The sequence below is a fragment of the Anser brachyrhynchus genome (assembly GCF_964034855.1).
Source record: "Anser brachyrhynchus genome assembly, chromosome: 4".
Taxonomy (NCBI): domain Eukaryota; kingdom Metazoa; phylum Chordata; class Aves; order Anseriformes; family Anatidae; genus Anser; species Anser brachyrhynchus.
In genome coordinates this window covers 25,979,731-26,005,180 of record NC_137698.1, presented here as the reverse complement: position 1 = coordinate 26,005,180, position 25,450 = coordinate 25,979,731, and the positions used below count along the sequence as shown (strand labels likewise).

The 25,450-nt window shown below is 38.8% G+C and overlaps 1 protein-coding gene across 19 annotated transcripts in view; it reads left to right on the top strand.

The window, feature by feature from the left end:
- Window positions 1-25,450, top strand: part of GALNTL6 (polypeptide N-acetylgalactosaminyltransferase like 6) — a 554,330-nt gene that overhangs the window by 512,050 nt on the left and 16,830 nt on the right. For all 19 annotated transcript variants that reach the window (XR_013950458.1, XR_013950459.1, XM_080590199.1 and 16 more), the window contains 2 exons: window positions 6,297-6,404; window positions 19,306-19,527. Coding sequence is in view for 17 of the 19 variants with exons in the window: in XM_080590199.1 (XP_080446325.1) it covers window positions 6,297-6,404; window positions 19,306-19,527 (330 nt within the window). In the remaining 2 variants the exon portion in view is untranslated. The remainder of the gene's footprint in view (window positions 1-6,296; window positions 6,405-19,305; window positions 19,528-25,450) is intronic.

Here is a 25,450-nt window from a genome sequence, read left to right as displayed (position 1 = left end):
CTCTGACATAAGGCTTCATCAGCTTCTGCATCGTGAACTTAGTATCACCTGCTCTGCTGTGCTGTGCTCACTTTAATCTTCTACTGCATTTTGCATACCCCAGACACACAGTGAATTAAAGGCTGGTGTGCAGGGTCATCATACAAGCTCAAAGGAATCACTAATAACAGCTAAGCCATGCTGCTTTATGAGTTCAAGATGCTAAGGCAGAGTTTGAGTACTGATTTAAAAAACTATATAAGAAGATTATAACAGGAGAATTCGTTGTCTGGGGAGTCAGGCAGCAGTTTCTGACACAAAAAAAAGTTGAACCAGATTTAGGAAGGGTAGTCAGGCTGGGAAGATTGGATGGTAAGTGTCAATTTTGATGTTTCTTACTGGCTGTTTCACTAGATGTGACCTGGGGTGACAGGCACCAGGCTTCAGTGTAGAGGATACTCCTAACCCAAAGTATTTTTCTGTGGGGGAGTTTGCATTATCTCATTACACGGGGACAGGGGGTGGGTAGTGTGAGAAAAAATCTCTTAGTGTGTGTTTGGGGATGATGAGGGGTGTTCTAGGGGGAAAAAAAGAGACTGAATCTGCACTGAAACTAGTTTTACTGCAGAGTAATTGAATGTTTCTCTAAAATACAGGAAGCTTTATAATGTTTTGGTGATGTTTGGAATTGTGCCATAGCAGGAAACTTCCGCAGACTTCAGGCACATTTCTATTCCAGGTGCTGAGTTGTTAGGAAGAGACAGGGACAAGTTTAAAAAAAAAAAAAAAAAAAAAAAAAAGGCTGCATTTTAAGTTTGCTTGGCATTTATTTCCTTGACTACAAAAAACAACATACTTCTCTCTTTCTCTTGCGTGGTAATGTTGCAGCAGAGGACAGCAACAGTCGTTGCACCGGGTGCTGTGTTGATTAACTGCAGCTTCCAAATCAGAGCACTTGGACATACATTTGAGGGATGGTAAGGCAGTTGCAACCTGTGTATCAAAATATGACCTCTTCATTAACGGGTTTCTTAGATTAATTTTTACATAAGAAATAATGTGTAGCATTTTAGTTTTTTGGCAGCATAACCTCAGGATCAATTTTTTAATTAAAAAGATGTATGATATCTTGCTGACGATACTGTTCAGCATGTGCTAAACTTGCAAAACTGTTCAAGTGCTGGAACTGACCTGATTAATAGCTTCCCTTCTCATTAACCAGGGAAGCCACTATTTAGGAAATCCCAAATTTAAGTCTGCTAGAAAAACACTATTTATGTAGTAATTTCCAAAATATATAGACTTGTAAAAGATAGTCATTTCCTGTGTTTGCTGAAGATCCTTTACACTGGACATTCCTTAGTCATAGACATATACCATACCTTAACAAAAATGATCGTGCTAATATCCCAGCCTCTTTGAAGAGAGTCACCTATATCTAGGGCTTTTTTATCCTTAGCTGTGCTGACACATCTTCCAAGTTCTCTCCATCCCTGTTTTTGACACACAACTCCAAGTTCATTAATCCCTTTATTTATTGTCTTCATTGTTAATTCCCTCCACTGCTGGCAGTCTTGGGGGGAGATAGGGAGTAGGGGAGCATTACCACTTGTCAATGCAGTTGCAGACTATACTGAAGTACAGATGCGCAGTATTTGAGAGCCACTGGTGGGTTCTGTTGAAATATCCAGTCATCGATTTCCAGTTTACACAGTACTGTTTTAATGTCGTTGGCAAGAAATCCCACTACATCATGAGTAAATGGGTTTTGCTGTTTCTGACCTTGCTGCCTGCACATTTGAAGTCATTGTTCCTGTTTTTAATTTTTTATTTTATTTTTGCATTTAGCTGGGCATTCTCGTTACATGGAAAAGTTCACAATAAAATATTCTTCCTTCTTTTCTACCACTGCCAGATCTGGTTTCTTGGCTTACATTTCAGGAAGAGTATCTGCAAAATTCCATAATGTTTTTGTGTTTATATTTTCTGTGACTTTTTCAGCCCCATCGTGATAGTACATTCCTCCTGTTTGTAGTCTCTATTTCTTGCCCAATGCTCAGAGCACCAAACTGACAGCTTTGCATGACATACTTCATATTCCTTTTCCACCAGTTTACTGTTTTGTGGTGGTGGTGGTTTGTGGTTTTTTTTTCCTTTCATTACAGTGTCTCTTGCTGTTGTCTGTCTTGTTACTGACTCTCAGCTGCGGTATGTTTCTCAATTAGTTTTGAAGACTGATCCAAAATCCATTCAGTCCCTCCTCAATCTTTTACTTAATTTGCTGTATGTTTATGTTCCTGTTCTCCAGCAACATATCCTCCACTGCTGAAAAATCATGAATCTCTTACTGCAGTAATTATGATTACAGTGTAGCATATGGATTGGAGTCTCATTCTCATGTGCACTGTATTTACATTTTACAGATAGTCCCTGGGCTGGATCACTCACAAGCCGGAGAGATAAGGCGAAGAGATAGAAAGAGCAAGCAACATTTAGTTTTAAAGACGAAGTGATACAAAAAGAGGGTGATTCACCCCAAATCCCACAAGAGCTGTACAGCAGAGCCAGAAAATGCATCTGTGATATCTAAGCTGCAGTCAGGAACAAAGCCACAAAACCACAGCTTAATCTATTTTAAATCTTGCGTTAATGCTTGCCTTTTGCTTTCAACCATCCCTATAAAGTGTTTTGCCACATTCTCTTGGAAGGAGCTATATAAAGATAAATTGTGATATAGTACATAGCTGACACATAAACTACTCTTCTTTTGATCTTTCCAAACTGAAATTGCATTGTTCTAGTTTCATCTTTGTATTTTATACCTCAGCTGTGGACCAGATTCATTGCTTTGTAAGAAGGAGGCATTAGCAATCTTGAGAGTTTCATTGCTTGCTTCTTAGATAAACAGAGGCATCAGTGTTGTGATATCATTTTGCCAAATGTCCCACACCACCTGAATTCTTTTCATGGTACACTGGAGATCTGCAATATTTAACACAGAAGCCATTCTCCAATTTTTTGCATTTAGTGCAGGTGACATAAAAATGCACATTTTAAAGACAAGGTTGCCAGAATTGATCTTCCCAGGAAAATATTAAAAGTGCCTTTAAAACCATTCTGAAGCTAAAAGATAAACAGGAACAGCTGCTAAATGTCCTTCAAGGCAGCCCGAGATTCATTTCAATTACCCTATACAGTGCACCTCAGGTGCTGCACAGCATTTTCAAGTTTTATATCTATCAAATATAAACCTAACACAAAGTGTTATTTCCTCCCACTTGTTATTGCCTCAGCATACCTGACAGGTTTTTTTCCTAAATCCTTTTCTCCTTTCATTTTTTTTTTTTTTTTTTTTTTTACAGATATCCAACTGCATTACAGAAAATGCAGTATATGTCTACTTCAGCTCTCATTGTCTGAGTTAAAGTAATACTGCCCTATAAATATATATGCTTTCTTGTCTTTTAAATTTGTTCTGCTGCTGATCCTCCTGAGTCAAACTTCTATACTGTCCACTCTTAGCTTCAGTAGCTAAGAAACATTGCTTAATGACTTCAATATCTTGTCTAGTCTTTGAAATAACACTTTAATTTAAAAAACAGCAACAAACTGTAGATATATGTCTGCACTTTCATCTGTGCACTGGGTTATTTGAAGACAGTCACAGAGGTATCCACTGAAAAGGTACCAAATGATGTAATGTACAGGGTATTCGCAGAAAGGTGAATAATATTTTTTACATGATTATATTACCCACCTGATTTGAACATTCTCATTTTTATGATTTTTAATATGTTTATGAATGAGAATTAGGTGTCACGGGATTACGTGAAAAGGATATTCTATGATTCTATATACAAATGTTAACAAGATTTCGGGTTTTCATTTAAGAAGCAAACTTTACAAAATGGTTTTGAAAAAAAATGATCAAGTCAGCGTGGCATAGCAAGACCACTCGGGGCTGTAATGAGCTATTTTGACACAAAGGCAGAGCATTTATTTGGGTCTCTATTTCTAAACCATCAGTAAATTTACTCCCTGAGAAGGACTGTGCTCACTCAGGGACCTGATGAGATATGCTCACAACAGAAATAGGAGTTAAAATACTCTTGATTCCATCACATTGTGTGCTTCCATTTGGCAGTGCAGGTGCCTTTATCGCTTGGTGCCACTAACCTGCAAAATGTGCCTGCTCATCGGACATGCTAGCAAGCACCAGAAGCACCTACAGAGCGCTCCTGTGCCTTAGTGAAGAGCTAACTAACTCTGTGCTGGGCGAGGGAAAGGTCATGAGCAGCTTTCAGCTGTGCAAGGGTGTCTGTGGGTCCACAGGAGAAAGCTGAGCACAGGATCTTCTGCTGTCTTTGGCGGTTTCAAACCTTCCTTGCTCGTGCTAGTGTACTCAGGCTTGTCAAGCAATCTGGTACAGAGCCTCAGACAATTACAAGGGCTAATACCCAAATGACCCATAAGAAGTAGCTTCCTCAATCGCTTTGCAACTCAGGCCTTCGTGCTAAAAACCCCAGCTTTCTCTTCTCACAGTATGAATAGCACAGTCAGTCTCAGCGGCTGAATTCCAGCTTGCTACCTTCAGCAATTGCTTTCAGTCACACTCAAGCACCAAGAGATCCCGCAGTGCAGTGCTTAGCATCTGTACGTTCAGATTACTAACATGTAGTCGCAAGCTCACAGCCACACAGCCAGGACTATGCAGATACACCCTCTGTAACAAAGGCAAGCTCAGCAAAAAAGGACAAACTCTTGTCCATTTTCAGTATTGTTTTAAATGAATGAAATTAATCATTTCATTTTCCTGTGATTTGAAAAAGCCAGCTGCTACAGCCAGCTGGTAGGCAGGCCAGAAGAGTCAGAATGAGAAATGTATGGTAAAAAAAATGCAGAGATGCACGTTGTTCACTGCAGGCTTCACAGTGAATGTCAAGTATTCGTGATCATATCATATTTTCTGATACCTTTTTCTAGGGATCTGGTAACTGCTTCTTTAACTGGGAGTATATCAACTTCTGGATGAATTGCTTTCTGTATGTGAATCATTGATAAAACTTTCAGTTGTCTGTTCTGTTCTGCGTTAGCCTCAGTCACAAGCTTACTTCATTCCATTTTGCTCCAAAATGCATCAAATACAGATAAAATCCCTTCATATGTGTAGCATGTGGACCTCTGTTGTCACCCAGATAAATGGAAATTAATGGAAATATAGAATAACAGCCATTCTGTTATAATATTTGCAGAGAACAAAGAATACTGTTTTGCCAAGGCTAGGGAATAATGTTTATATCAGCTTTCACTCTAAGTGAATTTTAAACTCTTGATGAATGACTGGTTTCAGGATTTTGAAAAAAGTTCTGCTTGGGGACTTTCAGAGGTTTTTTGTTGTTTTCCATTTCCCTGATTTGCAAAGTCAAATTGCTTTTTCTTTTTATTAGTATTATTTTTAATCAGAAAGTCATAAATGTTGTCAGTGTGCTATAAAAACCACTGAATAGCCATCTTGGAGTTCAGTGGTTTGGCATAGAAAATGATGCCCGTAGGTGTTATTGCATAATTTCTGTAGTTCCTCTGATGTGACATACAGCCTTGCTCTCACATACACTTGGTAAAACCTAGTCACACTAGGTGAAGCCTTGTGAAGAATTCCTTACTTGCTGCCCATCGACATGCAGCGTGGGTTTTAGGCCTGTGATGTACTTGCAGCTCCCATCAATTTTGACAGAGATGACTACATTTGTTTCAGTGTCAAATGTATTAAAGATGAAAAGCAGCATGCTCTTTTCTCTGTCTATGTGAATCTGATTGGAAGGAAATTGATTTTTTTTCCTTTTTCTTTACAAAATGAAGAGCATCTTAACAGTTGAGCTCTTTGTTCACTATTCAATACAAAACATAAGCCAGGTGTTTTGGAAATTCTTCTTTCTTTTTCTGATGGTTTGTTTTACACACATGGCCTTCTTCTGAAATGTTGTCCCTATAAGTTTTAAACAGTAGACAAAATAATATGTGGTTGTGTTGCAGGAGGACTATTGATAGATATATTAAAGATGTTTTATATTTTCATTTTGAACATACTCTGCATATGCAAAGTGAGATTCCAGGTACCAAAGAACCTTTTCATCAAATTGCAGCATTGGGTAAGCAAAGAAGGCCACCACTATGAATACAGGAGGATTCGGTACAGAATGATGTATAGTTTTTACATAACCCTTACATAACAAATCATAACGTCAATCAAAATGCCCTTCTTTGCCCCATTTGTCCCCAGGAGTCATTCTTTCATTTGCTGTGTGTCTCCTTTCCAGGTGTGGATGTGTGGAGGTGGCATGTTTGATGTTCCATGCTCTAGAGTTGGGCATATCTACAGGAAGTATGTCCCTTATAAAGTCCCTTCTGGAACCAGCCTAGCACGCGTGAGTAATTGGGTTTTGCTGTTTGTCATTCTCATTCATAATCAGTCTCTTCATTTCCGCACCTAACAGTAAACCATTAAAATGTAAAATGAATGTTGCTTTATTTTTCTGAAATGGGATGTGCAATTGCTGCAGTTATGCTGCCTTCGAGAGATAAAATTGCTAAGAATAAAATGAAAGCTTAAAAATACAGGGTTGGACATTTCAGCACAGAAGTACGGTTCATACTGATTCAAAAGAACCGAGGAATAACCTAAGGCTTTCAGTTCTTGAATTGCACAGTGTTGTCAGTCATAGCAGGACCAATTTGAATGCACATTTTCTTATCAGTCAGCAGAACAGACAGAATCTTGCATAAGGAATATTTTTTGAGGCCAAAGAACTGAGTAACAATAATTTGAGTGGCTGTCTAATTATTGTATAAAACCTGGTTATGGAATACAGCCAGCTTCAAACTGTATGAGTGAGAAATTAGAAGACCTCTTGACATTTCTCAAAGACTACCGGCCACGTGCATGAGGGGCTTTTTGCTCAAGAGAAAATGTTCCATAACTTTTTGGAGATGTTCATGGGATGTCAAAAGATGAGAGACAAAGTGCACAGATGTAGCTTCAAGGCAGATACAAGTATTTATTCATGCTTGAGTTTAATCTTTTCTATTTTAGAGGATTTTTTTTTTTAAATAAAATGGCATTAATGTTGAAGTCTGCATATTGCCATAGGGTAATATTTTATGAATCATATTTTTTTTTTATTAATGAAAATGTGGTATGAATAAAAGAATAAATCTTTTGCTTTAAGGGGGAGATATTCTTGGTTTCAGCAGCATGGGACAAGGCTTGCTGTAATAACTCCGCACACAGGAAAAAGGCCTTCTGTACTGCCTGCCTGACAGTTGCCTAGGGAGAGAAAAAACTTGCCTTAAAAAAAACACCATGTAAATTGTGAGACACCGTAATGGGATTAGTAGTTGTGGTAGTATTAGTGACAAGACATGTATTGACAAAATTGTGAGATCAAAATCTTCCCCTTATATATGTGTAATCTCAGTTTCCCCACTCAGATTTCATGGAGATACTGTGAAAACTTGCAGCCAACCGCTAGCCACAGCCAGCAGCCTCCCTTTATATATTTATATCTGATATATGTTTATTTTAGCTTGATTTCAATAAACTACTTGTGAAATGTTACCACCACCACCCCATCCTAGAATCCTAGAATATCCTGAGTTGGAAGGGACCCACAAGGATCATTGAGTCCAGCTCCTGGCTCCACACAGGACCATACAAAAATCAGACCCCGTGTCTGAGAGCATTGTCCAAACACTTTTGGAACTCCCTCAGGCTCGGTGCTCTGACCACTACATGGGGAACCTGTCCCAGTGTCTTGACCATGCCTCTCGGTGAAGAACCTTTTCCCAACATCCAGCCTGAACTTTTTCCTAATACCCAGACTAAATCCCTGTTACAAAATTATAAATCTGCCCATGCACGGACTGACTGCCCTATGTCTTGTGAGAAAAGATGTAGTATGCTGATAGGATGGATTTTATCCTTCCAATTCAAGTAATGGTTCATTTCCTATGTGGTGTTGGAATCCAAAATATGATGATGCTTAGGTAAATTTCTGGCATATATTTAACACTGAAAGAAAATTTGAATTTTCAGGTTCCCCATATTTTTTCCAGTACAGTGTTCTAAACCAAAGTATTATTGTTAAGATGCATTTTATTAAGGTCGCCAACAACGCAAGATCTTCTCTATGTTTCAGTGTTAGTCCAAATATTATGTTCTCCAAATATAAGTATTTTATCTAAAACTGCCCTTCAGTTCCAGAACATAATGGATAACATATTCAAAAATACTCAGAAATATTATCCCTGTTTGCCAAAAGCATATTTAGTATTTTTCAGTATTTAGTAGTATCCATGAAACTTTTCGCTAAATCCTTTTCCATCTTGTGGGATGTAAAGCAGGATGCTAGCGATGCAGTTCACAAAGGAATAAGCCATAGGAAGCCCGTCTGTGATTGTATAAATGATTGTAGCATCCCCTTCATTAGTCAAGAAAGAGTTTGCCATTGTGCTGATACTGCATTAAAGGATCATGGATTTCCTCATCCTGTCCCACAAGATCAGCACAAGGGATATAGAGATGAATTAGGAAGAGGATGGAGCTTCTAGACAAACTCAGGCATAGCCCAGATCATGCCGTGGATCTTCTTTCAAGCTGTTTCAGCCTTTGTTTGTCCATAATGAATATGTCTTAAGGTGAGCATATTACCTTCCCTTCCCTTGGGATTTCACCTGTCTATAGCAGCAAGGTTCAACATGCGCTCTCAGGTAGCTATATAATATCTGACGAATCTAGATATATTTTTAAAGAGCTATTCTCTGACATGAGGATCACATACACTTTATAAAATGAAAGACTTGTCAAAAACTGTGTTCTGCCACCCTCATCAGTAAATAAGTATTAGTGTACCACACACAATAGCAGATATCATTACATCAACTTTCTACATTCTTATTATAATATTTCTTACCTCCTTATCTGTCACTGAAGACCTGCAAGGCCTACACATACCCAGTGTTGAAAAACATCCACCCATGAAATGCTCTGTCAGTAAAACTGTTTGGTAGTACAGAACAAAAGTAAAGGAAACTACACATGTAGTAGATTTATAAAACAGACCACAATGAACAAATGCGGATAGCAAAGCTGAGTATTTTTTTCAGGAGATATCTCAGGATGTAGCTGCTTACTAAGTGCAGTCAATGCCCAATTTACAGGTAATTGCACATGAAATGAGATTAATGGGCAAGCAGATGACAGCAGTGATTCCGCATTATAATGTGGAAGCACCACATAATTATTTGTTCATTCCAAACCTGTCAGCCTCTGCACAAAACTGCAGTGACTAATAGCTATTTTTGTCTGTTTGTTTTAGGTAAGGCATGTATAGCAAGCAAGTCCTCAAATCTTAAAATCCTACACAAGATGTTGCCCTATTAAGAACTTCTGAATTGTTTGACTGGATTATTTTAGTTGCTTTGTGGTATTCTTCACTGTTGCTTCATTTTTAAGAGTTTTACCTAAGCCATTTTCTTTTAGCCAGTTACCCATGAAATTAGACTTTAGAACATTATTAGCAATTTATTTTAGGTATATTTGAGCTTATTATTTATTTTATTTAGTTTCCTAGTTGGGGGGTGGATATTTTTCTATTCGCAATTCTGCCAAGGCTGTAACACATTTATCGATAAATGCTCACTGTTCCATAGGATATGCAGAGATGAACTCAGAATTTCAAAATATATCTACAGAAATTGTTTTCATTTGCAGGTATCTTACACAGCATTTTAGCATTAACTACAGAGCATTACAGTACTAGGCCTTCCTGAAGGGAAGGGCAATCCCACTGAAGTTCAAATTTGGATGCTAACCAAGCAGCATGGTGAAGCCTAATCTTAACTTGAATTCCTCCCTGCACTCTAGGACGTGGGATCCCAGAGCACAGTGATCCTCTGACCCAGCAGGCACAAGCACGATGACATTTGCCTCATTACACAGTGTTGCTGAATTGGAACTTGCAAGAGTTTGTTTCAGGAATTCAGCTGATAAAGGTGGGTTCAGATTCCCACCTGAACCATTTGCTCAGCCTTTTTTGTGTGGCTTCGAAAGGGATCCTTAGGGAAAATTTCTGTAGCTAGACCATCTGGTGCTTTGACCACATTTGCATTTTTGACAGAGCTTCCTTTAATATTATTACCTTTTTTATTTTGTTTTATTTTCCAGCTGCAAATATTGACTGGGGCTTTCTTACTGCAGCCCTTGAACATTTTCTTTTCGGCTTCCAGCCAGGTTAAAGAACCAAGGGGAAACAGTTAGGTAAAGAATATTTGTAGGTTTCCTTGTGACTGGAGTGCAAACTGATGGATGTGGCTTGCTGTTCAGGGGGCAGTGCTGGCACTTCTGCAATCACCTCTTTAGTGCAAAAGGCTGTAGCACAAATTCACTTAGGAATCGGCAGTCACAGTAAGCAGGTGTAATGTTAGCTTAGAACTAGCTAATCGTTTCAGAATCAAGCAAGAATTGCCTTCTTGCAACAGCACAATTGTAATATATGATAATGGTCACACAATACAACTTTTAAGTTTTCATTCTAACTTTTTTCATTTAACAGATTTATGAAGTCGTTATTAAAATTAAACTCAGATCTCAAACAGAGCACTTACCAAAGAAAAACTTTAATATCTTCTAATCCTTGAATACAAGAAAGTTGCAGTAATTTTTTTAATGCTAATTTTACATATTTTCTTTGATCTGAATAGAAATTTTGCTTTTAAGATAAAAAAAGGCAACAGGACAGGCAGTTTAACTATTAGCTATATGAAAGAAATGCAAAAAAGATGGAGAACTAGATGTCCCTGGATAACAACAGCATCAGCGATAACTGCTTTCCAGGATTTGTTCAATAGACTGGCACTGGAAGTCAGGTTACATGGCTAAAGAAATGTATTTGGCATCAAACTGCTAACTCTCCAGGCTTAACTGCACGAGTGGGCTAAAGGCTGAAAGTGCCCACCAAGTATGACTCCATAAAGTGAAAATCACAATAGTGAACAGATTTGTGGGGATGATGTCACTATGATTTCTGCTGAGGAGTAGTGGTCAGTAAGTAAAATTTATATCTATACCTTTCTGAAATGGTAATCTTCAGAGTGGCCGTGAGGACACTGTGCTTTATGCCCTCTCTCCCCACAGCAGCCCTACAAACAGTCTTCAGAGACCTGGGCTCGGGCCAGGAAGCATCCTCATGGTACACCATGCCCATCCTGCAAGCCTGCAGAGCTCACTGACCACCAAGCCACACAGCCTGGCCTCAAGTGAGCAGAGGTGTGTCCTTTAGTGACAGAGCGCTTTTTTCCCCCCTTTTTTCTAATGTGTAGATCTTATTTTTTCTTGTGCTGGAGATATAAACGTTTATACAAAGAATGGAATTCTGGTTGTTTTCAGATGACATCTGTGGAATTTCAGTTCTAGGTATTTGCAGGCTACAGGCTGAAAATAAATAGTCTCTTGCTTCTCTGCCAGCTGTGCTGTGCTAACGCTCACAAGAGTTATTTATATACACCCCCAGCTTTGTCACCTAGTTAGCATACTGTCTTCCATGGAGAAGCCTTTCTTTTACACCTGCAGGCATCTCTTTATTTGGTTGTTTCTTTTATACAAATATAAACCATTGCTGGAATGAAACCCAATCAAGTTTTAAACACAATTAAGGGCAGAGGACCAAAACAAGATGCCCAAGAGGCATAAAGACTGACAAACACTAGCAGTGCCTAATGCCAAAATTAAAAGGGAATTAGGCAAGAAGGGAAAAGAGATGAAAGTCCACATCTAGATGTAACTGATGTGGGCAGCTTAGACCTTTACATGTCACAAAGCTGTAATTAGTGTCCAGGAAATGCTTTACTATGTTTTTGCTGTAGAAATATGCATGAATTAGGAATGATTGTGTGCTGTTACTGCAAGAAGGATGTCTGAGTGAAGTTTAGGATACTGTTTTTCTCCTTGTGCGTGCTGTGAGGTTTTGTATGCTGCTACCTCTGTCATATTAATCCGCATTTGTTGGATGGGCTCCTCCAGTTGTACTTTGTGCTCCTCCTACGTGGTGATTTATTGTGACGTTATACTACCCATAAGCCAGCAGAACATCAAGTATAGTTCTCTTGCCTGGATGGATCCAAATGCGCTTTTTAAATACTTCTTTATGTAAAACAAACTGAATATTATAATATTCCTAGCCAAATGAAGTAAAGCTACTTCCAGAAGTAAAAATGACACACATTTTGAAGTAGCAACAACACTGTTCTTCACAAAACAAACAGTAGAGAACATTTAAAGTAGGAAAATGAAATAGCTAGAAAGATAATAACCACATTGGAATGTTACTAGGAAGGAAATAGATTAATATGTCAGTTGTTGCAGAGATTGTTGTGTTATTTTTAGTAAATAAATAGCTGTATCCTCTCTTACATTTCACAGCTGAAATACAGTCAGGCCTTAGGCATGCTACAGTGACTCATATTTGATTGAGGTAATTGAAAGTGATTTTTGATGTCCTGGCTGATGAGAGAAAAGGCTGTTGTGACACACAAAACTACAGCAGCTGGGTGTGTGTCTGCTAGTGACATCCAGCTTCCTGGAAACTATTCAGATTAAATGTAGGACAACAGGAATTCATTGCAGGATCCACATGTTCCTGTAGCAGTTTAATACTGACAAAAGCAAAGTTTGCGGATTGGAGTCAGGGCTGGTTTTGTGCAAAAAGTGAGATAGGCACAAAAGCAGAAAAAATGGGTTATGCAGGTGTAATGAAACAAATAGGAAAACCATTGTACTGCTTTAGTGCCGCTGGATAACAAAATGTGCTTTAGAACATCTGGAGAAACTGAAAACAAATTACATTTTTATGGTAGTTTAACTGCTACATCTAGAATGTGAGTTGGAAAAGATGTAACTGTGTGATGGAATTATGCAGGTTTGCAATCTGGAATAGTATTTAGGATGGTAATATTTTAATTAGGAAGTGTGGATTACCCCTCTCTTATCAGGGGCCAAGCTAGTTAAACCTTGCTAAGAGGGAATATTTATGAATCCGTCCTTTGCCATGCCCCTGCCTGAGTCTATTTTTTCATTCATATGAAAAATGTGTTTAGCTTCTCAGTGAGTTTGAGTAAACGCCATGTCTCTTGTAAAAGGCAGACGATCTTGCACCATTAAGACTACTCACTGAAGAACGTGAAAAGGACAAAACAGTCCATGAAAAATATCTTTTTCTCAAGTGGAGAAGTCTTCATTTGTCTCTTTCATTCTCCAGTCAAGTTGATTTCAACTCTTTTATTAAGTCTGGATTTCAGTGACGTATTTTAACCACCATTGTAGAACGTTGCTGAGTGAAAATACAAAACGAAGCCACAGTTTTAAATGTATGAGCTCATACAAAATTAACTCGTCCAAATGTAAGCTTAACAGTAAACGATTTACCAAACAGTAAAGTTGTAGCAGCACCACAAAACTTCATTAAATCAAGAATGCATGCAAGGGCAACTGATGACAGCTAATGCATGAGTCTTACTATGATTGATATGACTTCTGCATGCATTTCTCAGCTTCTTGCTGACACCTGTCATAAACTTATACATAGAAATATGCATCTACTCAAATATCATCGGGCTTTTTTTTAATCATACAGAAATTTTTCATTGAATATGACAAGAGGGAAAACAAGTCATCATTTGTCTGTCATGGATAGGTCCTGAGAAATTCTTCAGATGTCCATCTGCAATCTCTGTGACTCCCTTACAATCTGTGTAACTGTTTTGTATTGAACTGATCTTCATATAAATGTTCCTATTTCTTTTTCTACTTTTTTTCCTTTTTATATTAAAAGTCCAGCTTCTCTGATCTGGACATCTGCAACCTTGTAATGAGTAGTAGTTTGACGACAAAGCCAAGCCACAGCAGCTTTTCAGCTGTAGAAACATACTTTATTTTTCCCTTCTGTATAAATTTAGATGACGTTTTCAGTTTGAAGTAACAGAATCCAAGCAAATGTGATCTACCAAAAAAACACACCAAAACCGATTATTTGTATTGATAAAGATATTTGATGCCGTTTGAGAAACTGGCATTTAAAAGACTTTTTTTCTTTAAAAGATTATACAAAGAGTAACAGAGACAGAAATCAAGAAGATTCAAAGCCAACACTTATTTTGTTTGTTCTAAATTTGTTGTAAATTAGCTTTACTATGAGACTGGAGTGCTTACGTGATGCTGTAGGACATTCACAAAATGCCACCTAATCTCGTAGGCTCTAAAACTTTTTTGACCTGTAAGTCTCTACAGCACTACACACACATACATTTTAAAGTCCTAACAGTGCAAAACTGCTTAGCACCTATTTTACATTCAGAATCTGTCAAGATTTGGTAGCTGTTCATTCCCGTTCTTATTTGTGGGGCTTAATATACTGACATGCTCAAGAATGTATCTAGACTCATTTAAGGCTAAGGCAGGGAGGATGTGACAGTCCTACTGCCTCCACAATGCCAACCACTCGACCAGATAGTAGTAAGGACAATTCTAGGAGACTCATAAAGGGCTTGAAATCACTTCTTTAGAAATAAGTCACTTGATCAGTAAGCCTTAAAGTGCGATGAGCGCTCTCATTTCAATTGTGCTCCTCTTCCTTTCTGTTGGTGATAAGGTCAGTAATAAACAGAATCTCACTCACACGGTTTGCAGAGAAGTTATGTTCCTAGCAGGGTCTTCTCACAGGGCAACTTCTCACAATGTCAGAAAGCCACAGAACTGGGATATTCAGCTTAGCAAAACTCATTCGTTCCCAGGGTCGTGCTGAGTTAGCATATTCTGAACAGCAACATAAATGATGTTTGCCTTTGATTGTGTAAGGTTGCTCTGGGCTAGCTTGCAGGAGAATTCATCTACCTGACTGCATTCAATTTAAGTATGGGGGTTAACTGCAGTTTGTAGTTTTTGTTATTGGTCTGCACATGTTTATGTTAAAGGAAAATGTGATTACTGAGCCTGTATAGAGATAATAACTATAAAAAGCCCATGTTAACTGAAGCCAGCAAACCTCTTCAAAGTATTTGGATACAGAGTGCTTTCCTGTAACTACCACATTCAGAAAGAGCTTCCTGCTTCTCCAGGACAGAGGTTTCCTTCATAAACAGTCTGGAGGTTTAGAGCTAGTAAATGAAGAGTTTGTATTTTAAAATTATTGAAATTCAAAGAGCTGCCTCATGCAGGTTCAGCTTATGATGGTAATGTATAAACTTGCTAAGGATGTATAGTTTCATTATAGAATCTGGCAAGGTGTGGAAGATTTTTAGCATAGGATGGAGAGAATGTTTTTGGAAGAACCAGGGAATAAAGTCTAAATAGTTTTGGATCCTGGCAGTCTCACTTCAATGCCTGGTAAAATTATGGAGAAGATTATTCTGGAAGTTATTGAAAAACCCATGAAAGACAGTGCAGTCATTGGTCACAGCCAACATGGATTCACGAGGGGATAGTCCTGTTTAATGAACAGGACTTTTCCTTTTATGAAAAGGTTTCCCACATAGTTGACCAAGAGAAGCCAGTTGATATATATTTTTTTTGATTTCAGTAAAGCTTTTGATACTGTTTCTCACAGTGTCCTTCTGAAAAAAACACAATGCAGTGGGTGAATGGTTGACGGGTCAAGATCAAATGGTTACGGTAAATGGAGTTATATCGAACTGGTTGTTGGTCGCTAGTGGGATTCCCCAGGGCTCCGTTTTAGGGCTTGTTCTCTTCAATGTTTTCATGAATTACCTGGATGTAGGACCTGAATATATGCTAAGTAAGTTTGCAGGTGACATGAAATTAGGAGAAACTGTTGACTATTTTGAGGGCAGACAGACATTACAGAGAGATCTTGACTACTTAGAAGGCTGGGCAATCACCAACTGCATGAAGTTTAACAAGAGCAAGTGCCAGATCCTGCACCCAGGACAGGGCAACCCTGGCTATACATCCAGAATGGGGGATGAGAGGCTGGAGAGCAGCCCCTGGAAAGGGATTTGGGGGGTTTAGTCAATGGCAAGTTGAATATGAACCAGCAGTGTGCCCTGGCAGCCAAAAGGGCCAACTGTATCCTGGGGTGCATCAAGCAGGACATGGCTAGCTGGTGAGGGAAGGGATTGCCCTGCTCTGCACTGCACTGGTGCGACCTCACCTCAAGTGCTGTGTGCAGTTTTGGGCACCACAATATAAGAAGGACATAAAACTATTAGAGTGTCCAAAGGAGGACTAGAAAGATGGTGAAGGGGGTCTGGAGGGTAAGACGTATGAGGAGCAGCTGAAGTCCCTTGGTTTGTTCAGCCCAGAGCAGAGCAGGCTGAGGGGAGGCCTCATGGCGGCCTGCAGCTCCCTCACAAGGGGAGCAGAGGGGCAGGCGCTGAGCTCTGCTCTCTGGGGACAGCGACAGGACCCGAGGGAACGGCATGGAGCTGGGACAGGGGAGGGTCAGGCTGGGGGTTAGGGAAAGGTTCTGCAGCAAGAGGGTGGTCAGCACTGGGACAGACTCCCCAGGGAAGTGGTCACAGCACCAAGCCTGATGGAGTTCAAGAAGCGTTTAGACAGTGCTCTCAGAGACAGGGTCTGAGTTTTGGGTGGTCCTGTGTGGAGCCAGGAGCTGGACTCAGTGATCCCTGTAGGCAGCTTCCTGGATAAAGCGGCTTACATGATACTTGGGGAATGGTGGGCAGAACTGTACTTTTCTTTCAAATGCAGTATTTTGGTGGGTTTCTACCACCGCAAAGGAGAGAGAGGAAAAAAAAAAAAAAGGCAATGATAAAGGGCTCCTTTGAAAACAAAGAGGTTTTGATGGGTGAATGAGAGTTTTGAGCTAGTGAACAAGTGTAATAATATGAAGCATTTCTGTTGGACTCTTTTTTATTCAGTTATAATCATCTAAGGAAGAATGTGGTTCTTTTAGATTAGCCAAATAACTGGAGAAAACTCCAGCAGAGTCTACTTCAATATTGATGGGCTCAGACTCTGCTGGAGGTATTTTGAGTTTTCCTAAGATTTTTTTTACTGTACTTTTGCCATATTTTTATATGAAAATAACAGTATTAGATAAAGTGATTAAAACAAAAATAGTATGATATTTTCTATAACAGTCTTAAACTGCATTTGCATTATAGTAAATGAAGTGTGCAGAACATAGAAGTAAAAAATATACTAGAAGGATCACACTTATTTTCATGATTTTAGTGTTCAAGGCCAGGTTGGATGGGTCTTTGGGCAACCTGGTCTAGTAGGAGGTGTCCCTGCCCATGGCAGAGGGGTTGGAACTGGATGGGCTTTAAGGTCTCTTCCAACCCAAACCATTCTATGATTCTATGATTTTGGCTTTTGGTTTTAATGCGCTTAATCATATTTTAGCCTCATTTATGGAGTTTCGTCACATAGTACTTTTACTTGTCAAGAGATTTTTTTCTTACAGGGTTTCTGCTAAAAGTGTGGGCTTGTCATTTAGATGTTGTTCTTGAATTTATTCTTTCTTTGTCCTACCCAGTTCCTTTATCCTTGAATTCAAATGCCTTGTAAAGTAAAATAATTTAGGTTGTCACAAAATTACAACAAAAATAAACCCTATATAGGGCATGAGCCATTTCTGTATAGGGATAGAAGTCATGTGATTTCTTAAACTTCTTTACTTTTACTTGCTTTGTCCCTGCAGGTTTTAATGTATTTGCTTCACACAGACAAAACACACAGAAACTTGTCTTGCAGTGTCAGCTAAATGTACTTTGTTCTGTATCTTGCTGTCTTTGTATTCAGATAAGCCTTATTAGTTCAGAGACATCTAGTTTTTGTGGATTAATAAAATTCAGGAAAGGAACTTTCAAACGAATCTTGAAAGCAAATCAGAGTAAGAATCAGTCTTACTTATTTGCAGAGAATGTTCTGAGAAGAAACATTACCTTATGTTGCTGATAATCAGATGTATATTGTCCTCCAGCTTATTACAAAGCAAATCTCAGCATTTTGCAGTTAGTGTTCTATAAAAAGAATATTACAAAACTTGATGATGTTTTTACAAACAAAGCAATAAGAACACTCCAGTGTCTCAATGTCATCCAGTGAGATGTTGCTTTATTGGTGGGATAAGAGCTTATTGGGCAGCTGTGGAAATGCAGAATAGACTAAATCGGTATTCCACAACGACATCTGCATATAAATTCATGTGGAAAAAAACACAGAAATATAGAAAATCTCCCCTGACCTGCTGCTGTTTAGACTCCATGATGTTAAACAACAATAAAATATATCTCTTCAGTCTTGTTCTTAAGAAAATAGATAATTGTCTTCACTGTAAAATGCCAACAAAAATAAACTTTGTGGGGCATAAGCCAGAACTGGGTTTTGTACAGAAGTAGATTTAGGTATGTCTACAAGATGAGTGCAGAAAGACACAAGTTGCACACTCTATTCCATTAGCTGGTTTTCCTCAAGTCAGTGTCACTTATGATTATGGGCTATGCTTTTGCAGACTTACTTGTACACTAATACAACAAAGTTTCCAAAGCTAGCGTGAAACCAAATGTGAGAGCACAGAGCAAGGTCATGACTGCTTGCCCCATACATATGCGTGTAATTCATACCTAAAACGTAGGTATGATTTGTGAGATGTGATCATGGGAGAGGGCTAGCTGCAGGGCAACTAGACCTCCGTTCTAGGTCAGGTATTTAAGATTTCCCTAAGGAGAACTGTGAAGGCAACAGGAAAAGCAAATTGATGAAGAGAAGTTAACCAAGACTGGAGAAGGTTCAGAAGTGCAAAAAGCTAGGTGAGTAAGCCATGTGATGACAGCTGAAATTCAGATACCTTTCACATGTGAAGTGAAATATATCAGAAGAAGTAATTTAAACTATTCATGCACAGTAGTAGGTTCTGAGCTAACAGGAAAAGCCATAGGAGCAAATGTGAGCAGCTGAAAGAAAATTCTTTTTTAACATTCAGTATTAGTCAAAACCCATGTAAAGATGCATAAAGAATAGGAAGGAAAATAAGATGTTCAACAGACAGAAGAACATATCTTATAGAGTCAGCAGGAAAACAGGATACTTAATACTCTGCAATGGTTGCTCAACACTTTAATGAAGGTAGCATATGTTTACCAGTATTTTTCCACGTTAAGAATAAAAAACTAGACCAGCCAAGCTTAAGAGCTGTGTGGACTATTGATTTTTTGTTTGCTTAATTCTTTCCATTGGAGATATCATTTCAGTCAAAGCATGGAAAAGTTAATCTCTGCTTTTTTTCTGCTGCACAGAACCTGAAGCGTGTGGCAGAGACATGGATGGATGAGTTTGCAGAGTACATTTACCAGCGACGGCCTGAGTACAGACATCTCTCAACTGGTGATATCTCTGCCCAGAAGGAACTGCGCAAGCACCTTAAATGTAAAGATTTCAAGTGGTTCATGGCTGCAGTGGCTTGGGATGTCCCCAAATATTACCCTCCTGTGGAGCCTCCACCTGCTGCCTGGGGGGAGGTGAGGAATATACAAATTAAGGAAAAAAAAAATTGAAATGAGTCTAGCATTTTACATTACAGGAAATTAAAATTATGAAATTAGATTTGGCTCCTTTGATAAGTAGTGTTATTAAGGGATTTCTTAGTGATTGGAACAATCCGTGGACTAGCCATTAAAATGAGAAACTGTCATGTCTTAGAACCATTGCTGTCCTTTTTATAATTCATTACAATTTCGTGTGCGCAGGCCATAAGCTACGTGCACAATGAGGACAAGAACATGGAAAAGATTATGTAGAACTCATTATTGCATTTCATAAGATGATTTTAGATTCTGAGAATCTCATTAGCAAAAAGTAGTTCTGAAGTCAACACTTTTTTTTTCCATATCCACTTAGATACTTCCTCCTGTTCTTGCAATTCACCAGGGTTACTGTGTAGATTCGGTTAGGTTTGGTCTGTTTTGTTCATATGTACAAGTATGAAAAGTGGAGCCTTGGTACTTTTCTTTTAAAAAGACTAATTTTGCTCAGCTTGTGGCCTGCATTTTGTAGGTGCCAAGTATCAGTAGCAAACTGAATTTCTCTTCTGGGGGATGAGAGGAAGGGAGAGAAGGGGAAAGGGAAGCCAATAACTGCACATCACTTGAGTAGGGGGCAAACAAACAGCCTGCTGGAACTCTCCACCAAAGAGAGGTGATCAAAGATGTTCTGCCTTCAGACTTCTCTGAAGAGTAGAGCCAGGGCACACCTTGTTTTGACAGTTTGTTTTGTGCAGAAGAAATGAAAACACAAAGAGTGCAGGGACAGGAAATGACTTCTGTGGCTGTACTGAAAGCTGCAGTGGCATTTTACCCCTAGGTACTACAGCTGATTCATTTCATCTTGAACGTGACATGCAGGGGGCTTTTTCCACACAGTTCACTAAGATTTATAAAGAAGACTTTACTCTCAGTTTGTTTGGCTGCTTTAAAAAAAAAAAAATAGGAATGTCTTCACTGTGAGTTCTGTCCCTCTCAGATTTTGCTGGAGATTTTTTTGGGGTTCTCAGACCAACCAAAGAATGAAGTTTTTGACCAAAACGTTTGGTAAGACACCTTCCATTTCAGTATCTCCCCAGTGGTCAAGGATGATCTGTGGAGGGGATTTCTAAACACAGGTGCCTTTATAGTTTTCCAGATTTTTCTTTTAAAGCAAATTATATCGTTGCCAAATTTTAAAAATAACTTTCTGTGGTAGTAGTGGTCCTTAATTCTTCTTTGCAAGCTATCAGTTGTGGAAGTTCAAAGGAATGTCATTTAATTGTGTCTTACTACGTGCTACTCCTTCACAATAACAAATTCCTTTGTTGTTAATGCTTCTAATATCTTTGATGTTGTTGCACACACTTAATTGGATAAATTTGTACCAAGAGGTAACAAATTCATTAATAGAAGCCAGGCTGGATCAGGGTTGTATGACTGCTACAGTGGTCTTCGACATGTATACATGTGCATCCTTCGAATACTGTGATCTATATGTGAGATCTAGAATTTCTACAGCCAGCCAAACAATACTTAACTCAGAATGTCTAAGAGGAAGAGATTGTGATTCAGGTATTAATTTTTCTAATATCATTATTAATGCACTATTTGCATAAAAGCAAGACTTCTTAAAAGCAAATCATACATCATAGCGGTGGTACCTAATCTGTACCTTAAAAGTACTTATTGAGTTCTTAGGAAGGAAGTTAAGACCAAAGACTTGTTTCCTCTAAGATATAGTTTCTTTAAAATAAAAAGAAGTTTCAGTCCTATTTTTTCCTGAGACTGTCACATTTCTGTGAAGTTTTAATTAATTTGCTGGTACTTGCAAAGGACTTGAACAAACTTGAAGGTCAATGACTGTCATAATTAGAAGCAGAAAGAGGAAAACAGACTGTGTGTTATTGCTTTGTAAGAATTCAAGCAGCTCTGGAAACCTTGCTGATTAAACACACCAAAAGTCTTTGCCAAAGCTGACTGTCATTTAGTACCCTCTCTGCTTGCACTTAGAAAGACTTTACATCTGCTTGCCTATGCCAGTCTGAGGAAGAACAAACAATGAGCTACTCAGGCAATTTTTGGTTCTGGTATTTTGATACATAGCTAGTAAGAGCGTGTGGTGTAAAAACAGGCGTCTCATAAACAGCTGCTACATAACTCCTCTCTTTTTGCAAACATACTTATGTAAAATCTGACTCTTAAATTTCTTGACAAAATCTATTCATGATGGTGAAAAAGCAAATTTGGGAAGCAAAAAACAGTTGTCTTCACTACACTCAACATGACCTTATTTTATGTCTTGTTTTTGTTTGTGCCTTTTGTCCTTTGTAGTTGGTGGAGTGTATATTTCCTTGATATTCTGTTCTGCCTTATAACATCTGAAATATGTGCAGTAAAGTAATGCAACGATGAATCTAGACAGATTAATTTTAGTGAGACTGTCAGTTCTGTGTCTAGGTGAGATTACCGTATTGTTTCCTCTCCCACCATGGAGAGAAGAAAAAAAAAAAAAAGAAAAGAGCAGGTTTTCAATTTAGATTTTGTTCTTTCCTTACAAATATATTGGAAGGGATGCTACCAGTTGCAAAACAGTAATAACCATCCCATTCTCTTTCAAAAGTGCAATAATTTATTAGTAGCATGTATTTGAAATCCTGTTGAAGGAAGTTAAAACAATAGCTGCATTAGGTGAGATTTGGATGCTGGTTGTTTTCTTAGGAAGTACTCCTGAACCTACAAGCTGTGATCTGCTGTGTGTGTATTGTGCAGCTTCCAAGAATATATTTGAAAACACATTTTATAGTAAATCAATCATATAATTTCAGCCATTGCAATTTACTTTAGACTTCATGAGCCCTATTGTCAAGGTGATATGAAAAAATTGATTTGTTTTACTGGGTCAAAAGGGAAATATTTAAGCTTGATTTCATTTGCTGTTGCACGAACTTGTTATTCAATGATTTAATACACAGCAAGTCTCTCAGTTACTGCAACAGTGCTGAGCTATAGGACCTTTTCAGTCCAGACCTCATGAAGTTTATAGAATTGTTTTACAGCACTGACATGAAGTTAAATCAAGTAGCATATCTGAAAAGGATTAAAACATAAGAACTCACTACCTTCTCTTTTGATAACTTTCTTTTTTAAAGTGTCATCCTCATACCCTTAACGAGTCAGTCCCAGCCCACCATGTGTCAGATGGGCACTGCACAAAAGCAGCATAACCAGCTATTCCCCACCCGGTACAGAGCGAGCGCTGCACAGCTGAGCTACTCAAAGCTCTTTCATCAGGATCAGTGTCATACAGAGTCCCCTGTTTCTTCAGTGAGGTCTTTGGCAGAGCTCGACTTCTTTTAACTTCAACTTTTCCTTTTTATTGCTCACACAAAGGATAAATACGCTTAAAATTGCTACGTATCAGTTGACGGGAAGGGTGGCTTGTTTCTGCGTATTTGATCTGTAGATGTTGATGGCCCTAGGGTTATCTGAGAATGTAAGCATACACAAAAACTGTCTTTAAGCGCTGCTCAGACAAAAAAAGCAGTATAAATGAACATTTGTAATGTCTTCCAAGAGCTACAGCCACTTTCTTATTTGTGGCATTGAATCAGATGTAAGGAAAGTACTCTATGAACTGGTAACACCAAGGTGCCTCTCATGTTGCTATATTGTATGGGGCACCCTAGGGATATTCATAGCACCATCTCCACCTTCATCATTTTATGATGACCATGTTGAACACAGAGATGTCTTTAGGTTGCTGTGCTTCCACACTTTTTACTTTTGGTGCAGCTGGATAGTGCAGTGACGAGCACGCAGCACAGATCCCTGTGCCCGTGGGAGCGTCTCTCCCTCTTTGACTCACCCACTACGCTCCAGAAGGGCTGACAGCGGGGCCACAGGGCAGGCACTGCTGCAGCCAGGACATCTCACCTTGTCTCAGGAGCAAATCTTGCAGGAACTTGCAGTCTTGCTCAGAGTGTGAAGCCAGACCATCTTAATCTGCATCTCCCATGGGGAGAAGATTAATCATGTAATTGCTGAGTTTCTGCAAAACTCTGACATTAATTCAGCCTGAGGTCAAGTTATCTGGGAGACAGTATATTCTGCTGTATGTAAATACTGTTTGGGAACCCCTGATTTTCTTTTTATTTTGGTGTGAGATTCTGAAGTAAATTTATTTTTGAGTATGGTCAATTTCCCTATATTATTTCCTACTGGAAACGCATGTTGCCCTGCTTGTTGATGCTTCACATGTACTACAAAGTTTGTCTGTTCTCAGATTTCCTGTGAAACTGGAGATTTTGGAAGCCAAATGATTTGTACCTCAGCAGCTTTGCTCACACATGCACTATGTTGTCTTAGCTCTAGGAAGCTTTATACATGAACCTGGTGTGGATGGGCAAGCAAAAGTGAATGCCTGAGCGTTTGAAGTTGCAGATAATTTCAGTCACAGGTAAAAGAGAAAAAGGAGGTTGTGAAGGAGGGAAGCTGACTGGACTCTTGATATAGTTAAGAGAAATATCATTATCAATGGGGAAAAAAAAAAAAGCTGGGAAATAGGACAAGGGAAGAAAGAGAGGAATTGAGAAATCCTTTGATACCTGAAAATATCCGAACCTCTGGTTTGTTTCTTTGCAAAACAAAGTTCCACAAATAAAACCAACCAAAGATACTGACAGATAGGCTCAGATGCATACTATGCTTTTCTTATTTATCACATGATACAATCCTAGGTGTTGCTCCACTCACTGATGAAGGGACAGAATTAAATCCTGCAAGCATTCCTCACCCACTGCATCCACCAGTGTAGCTCAGTTAAAGCAAGGCAGCAGCAGAACAGAGCACGTGTCTGGTCCTTTCTCAATGAAAGGGCTTAGCAGGGTGGTGGGAAGTAACTGAGACACAGAGACTGGCATGGGAACCAGAGATGAGTCTTTAACTGCCACAGCCTCCCTGTGGTGATTGCTGACCACAAATTTCCTTCAAGTATAAAGAAAACACTCTTTTAAATGCCCTTTCTGTTGAACAGTCAATTGTTCAACTGGCTAGAGTTGAAAAGGAAGCAACACTGAACGTGGATAATTGTGTAAATGTACTTTTAATATTCTCAAAATATTTTGACATCTTAAAAACCAATCTTAAGGTGACCAGTATACCAAATGTCTTAGGGGAACCACTAGCACTCTGGCTGCAAATAAATCCCATCCTTCCATCTGTGCTTGGGCCCACGGGTCAGCTTTCTCTACAAAGTAGTTATTTTAAGTGTCTCTCTCATCAAGACACTGGACGAACACTGTAGTCGTGATTGTTTCTGTTTATAGAGAAACACAGAGATGCTTTAATCAAACACATGCAAACCCTGAACTTAAAATGGAATATTTTAATAGGTCCTGATAATCCAATGCACTTGGTAGTGGAGCTGGCCATACTGACATCATCTGTCAAAAATATTTTGCATTAACAAGTCCTTTGTTCTTTTCCCTAAAAGTTAACAGAGAAATACCTGTTTATCGAATCAGCAGCTTCAAATGTCAAGAGGTAACAGTGTAGTCTTCAAATCTAAAGTATAGGCTTAAAGACCTCTCCTCCCATGTTATGGCTCCTGTTTTACATCATGTTCTTCTTTCCACTCTACTTCTGGGGAGCTAAGCTACTTCTTTCTCCAGGCCTCGCCTACTCTGCAAAAAAGCCTTTTTAGCAAGGGCTGGCTAATGTAGAGAAAGGAAGCTGTAGTTTTAATGTATATTCATTGCTTTTTATAATATGCAAGATAATTGTATCTAGACTTACACCGTGATTTCTGCTCATGGCTTTCTACCTTATTTAAAGCACAGAAGTCAGATGCTACAACAGCAGCGATCTCTCTCTGTTGGCATGTCTATTTGCCAAAGATAGGTACAGCACTGAAAGAGCCTTT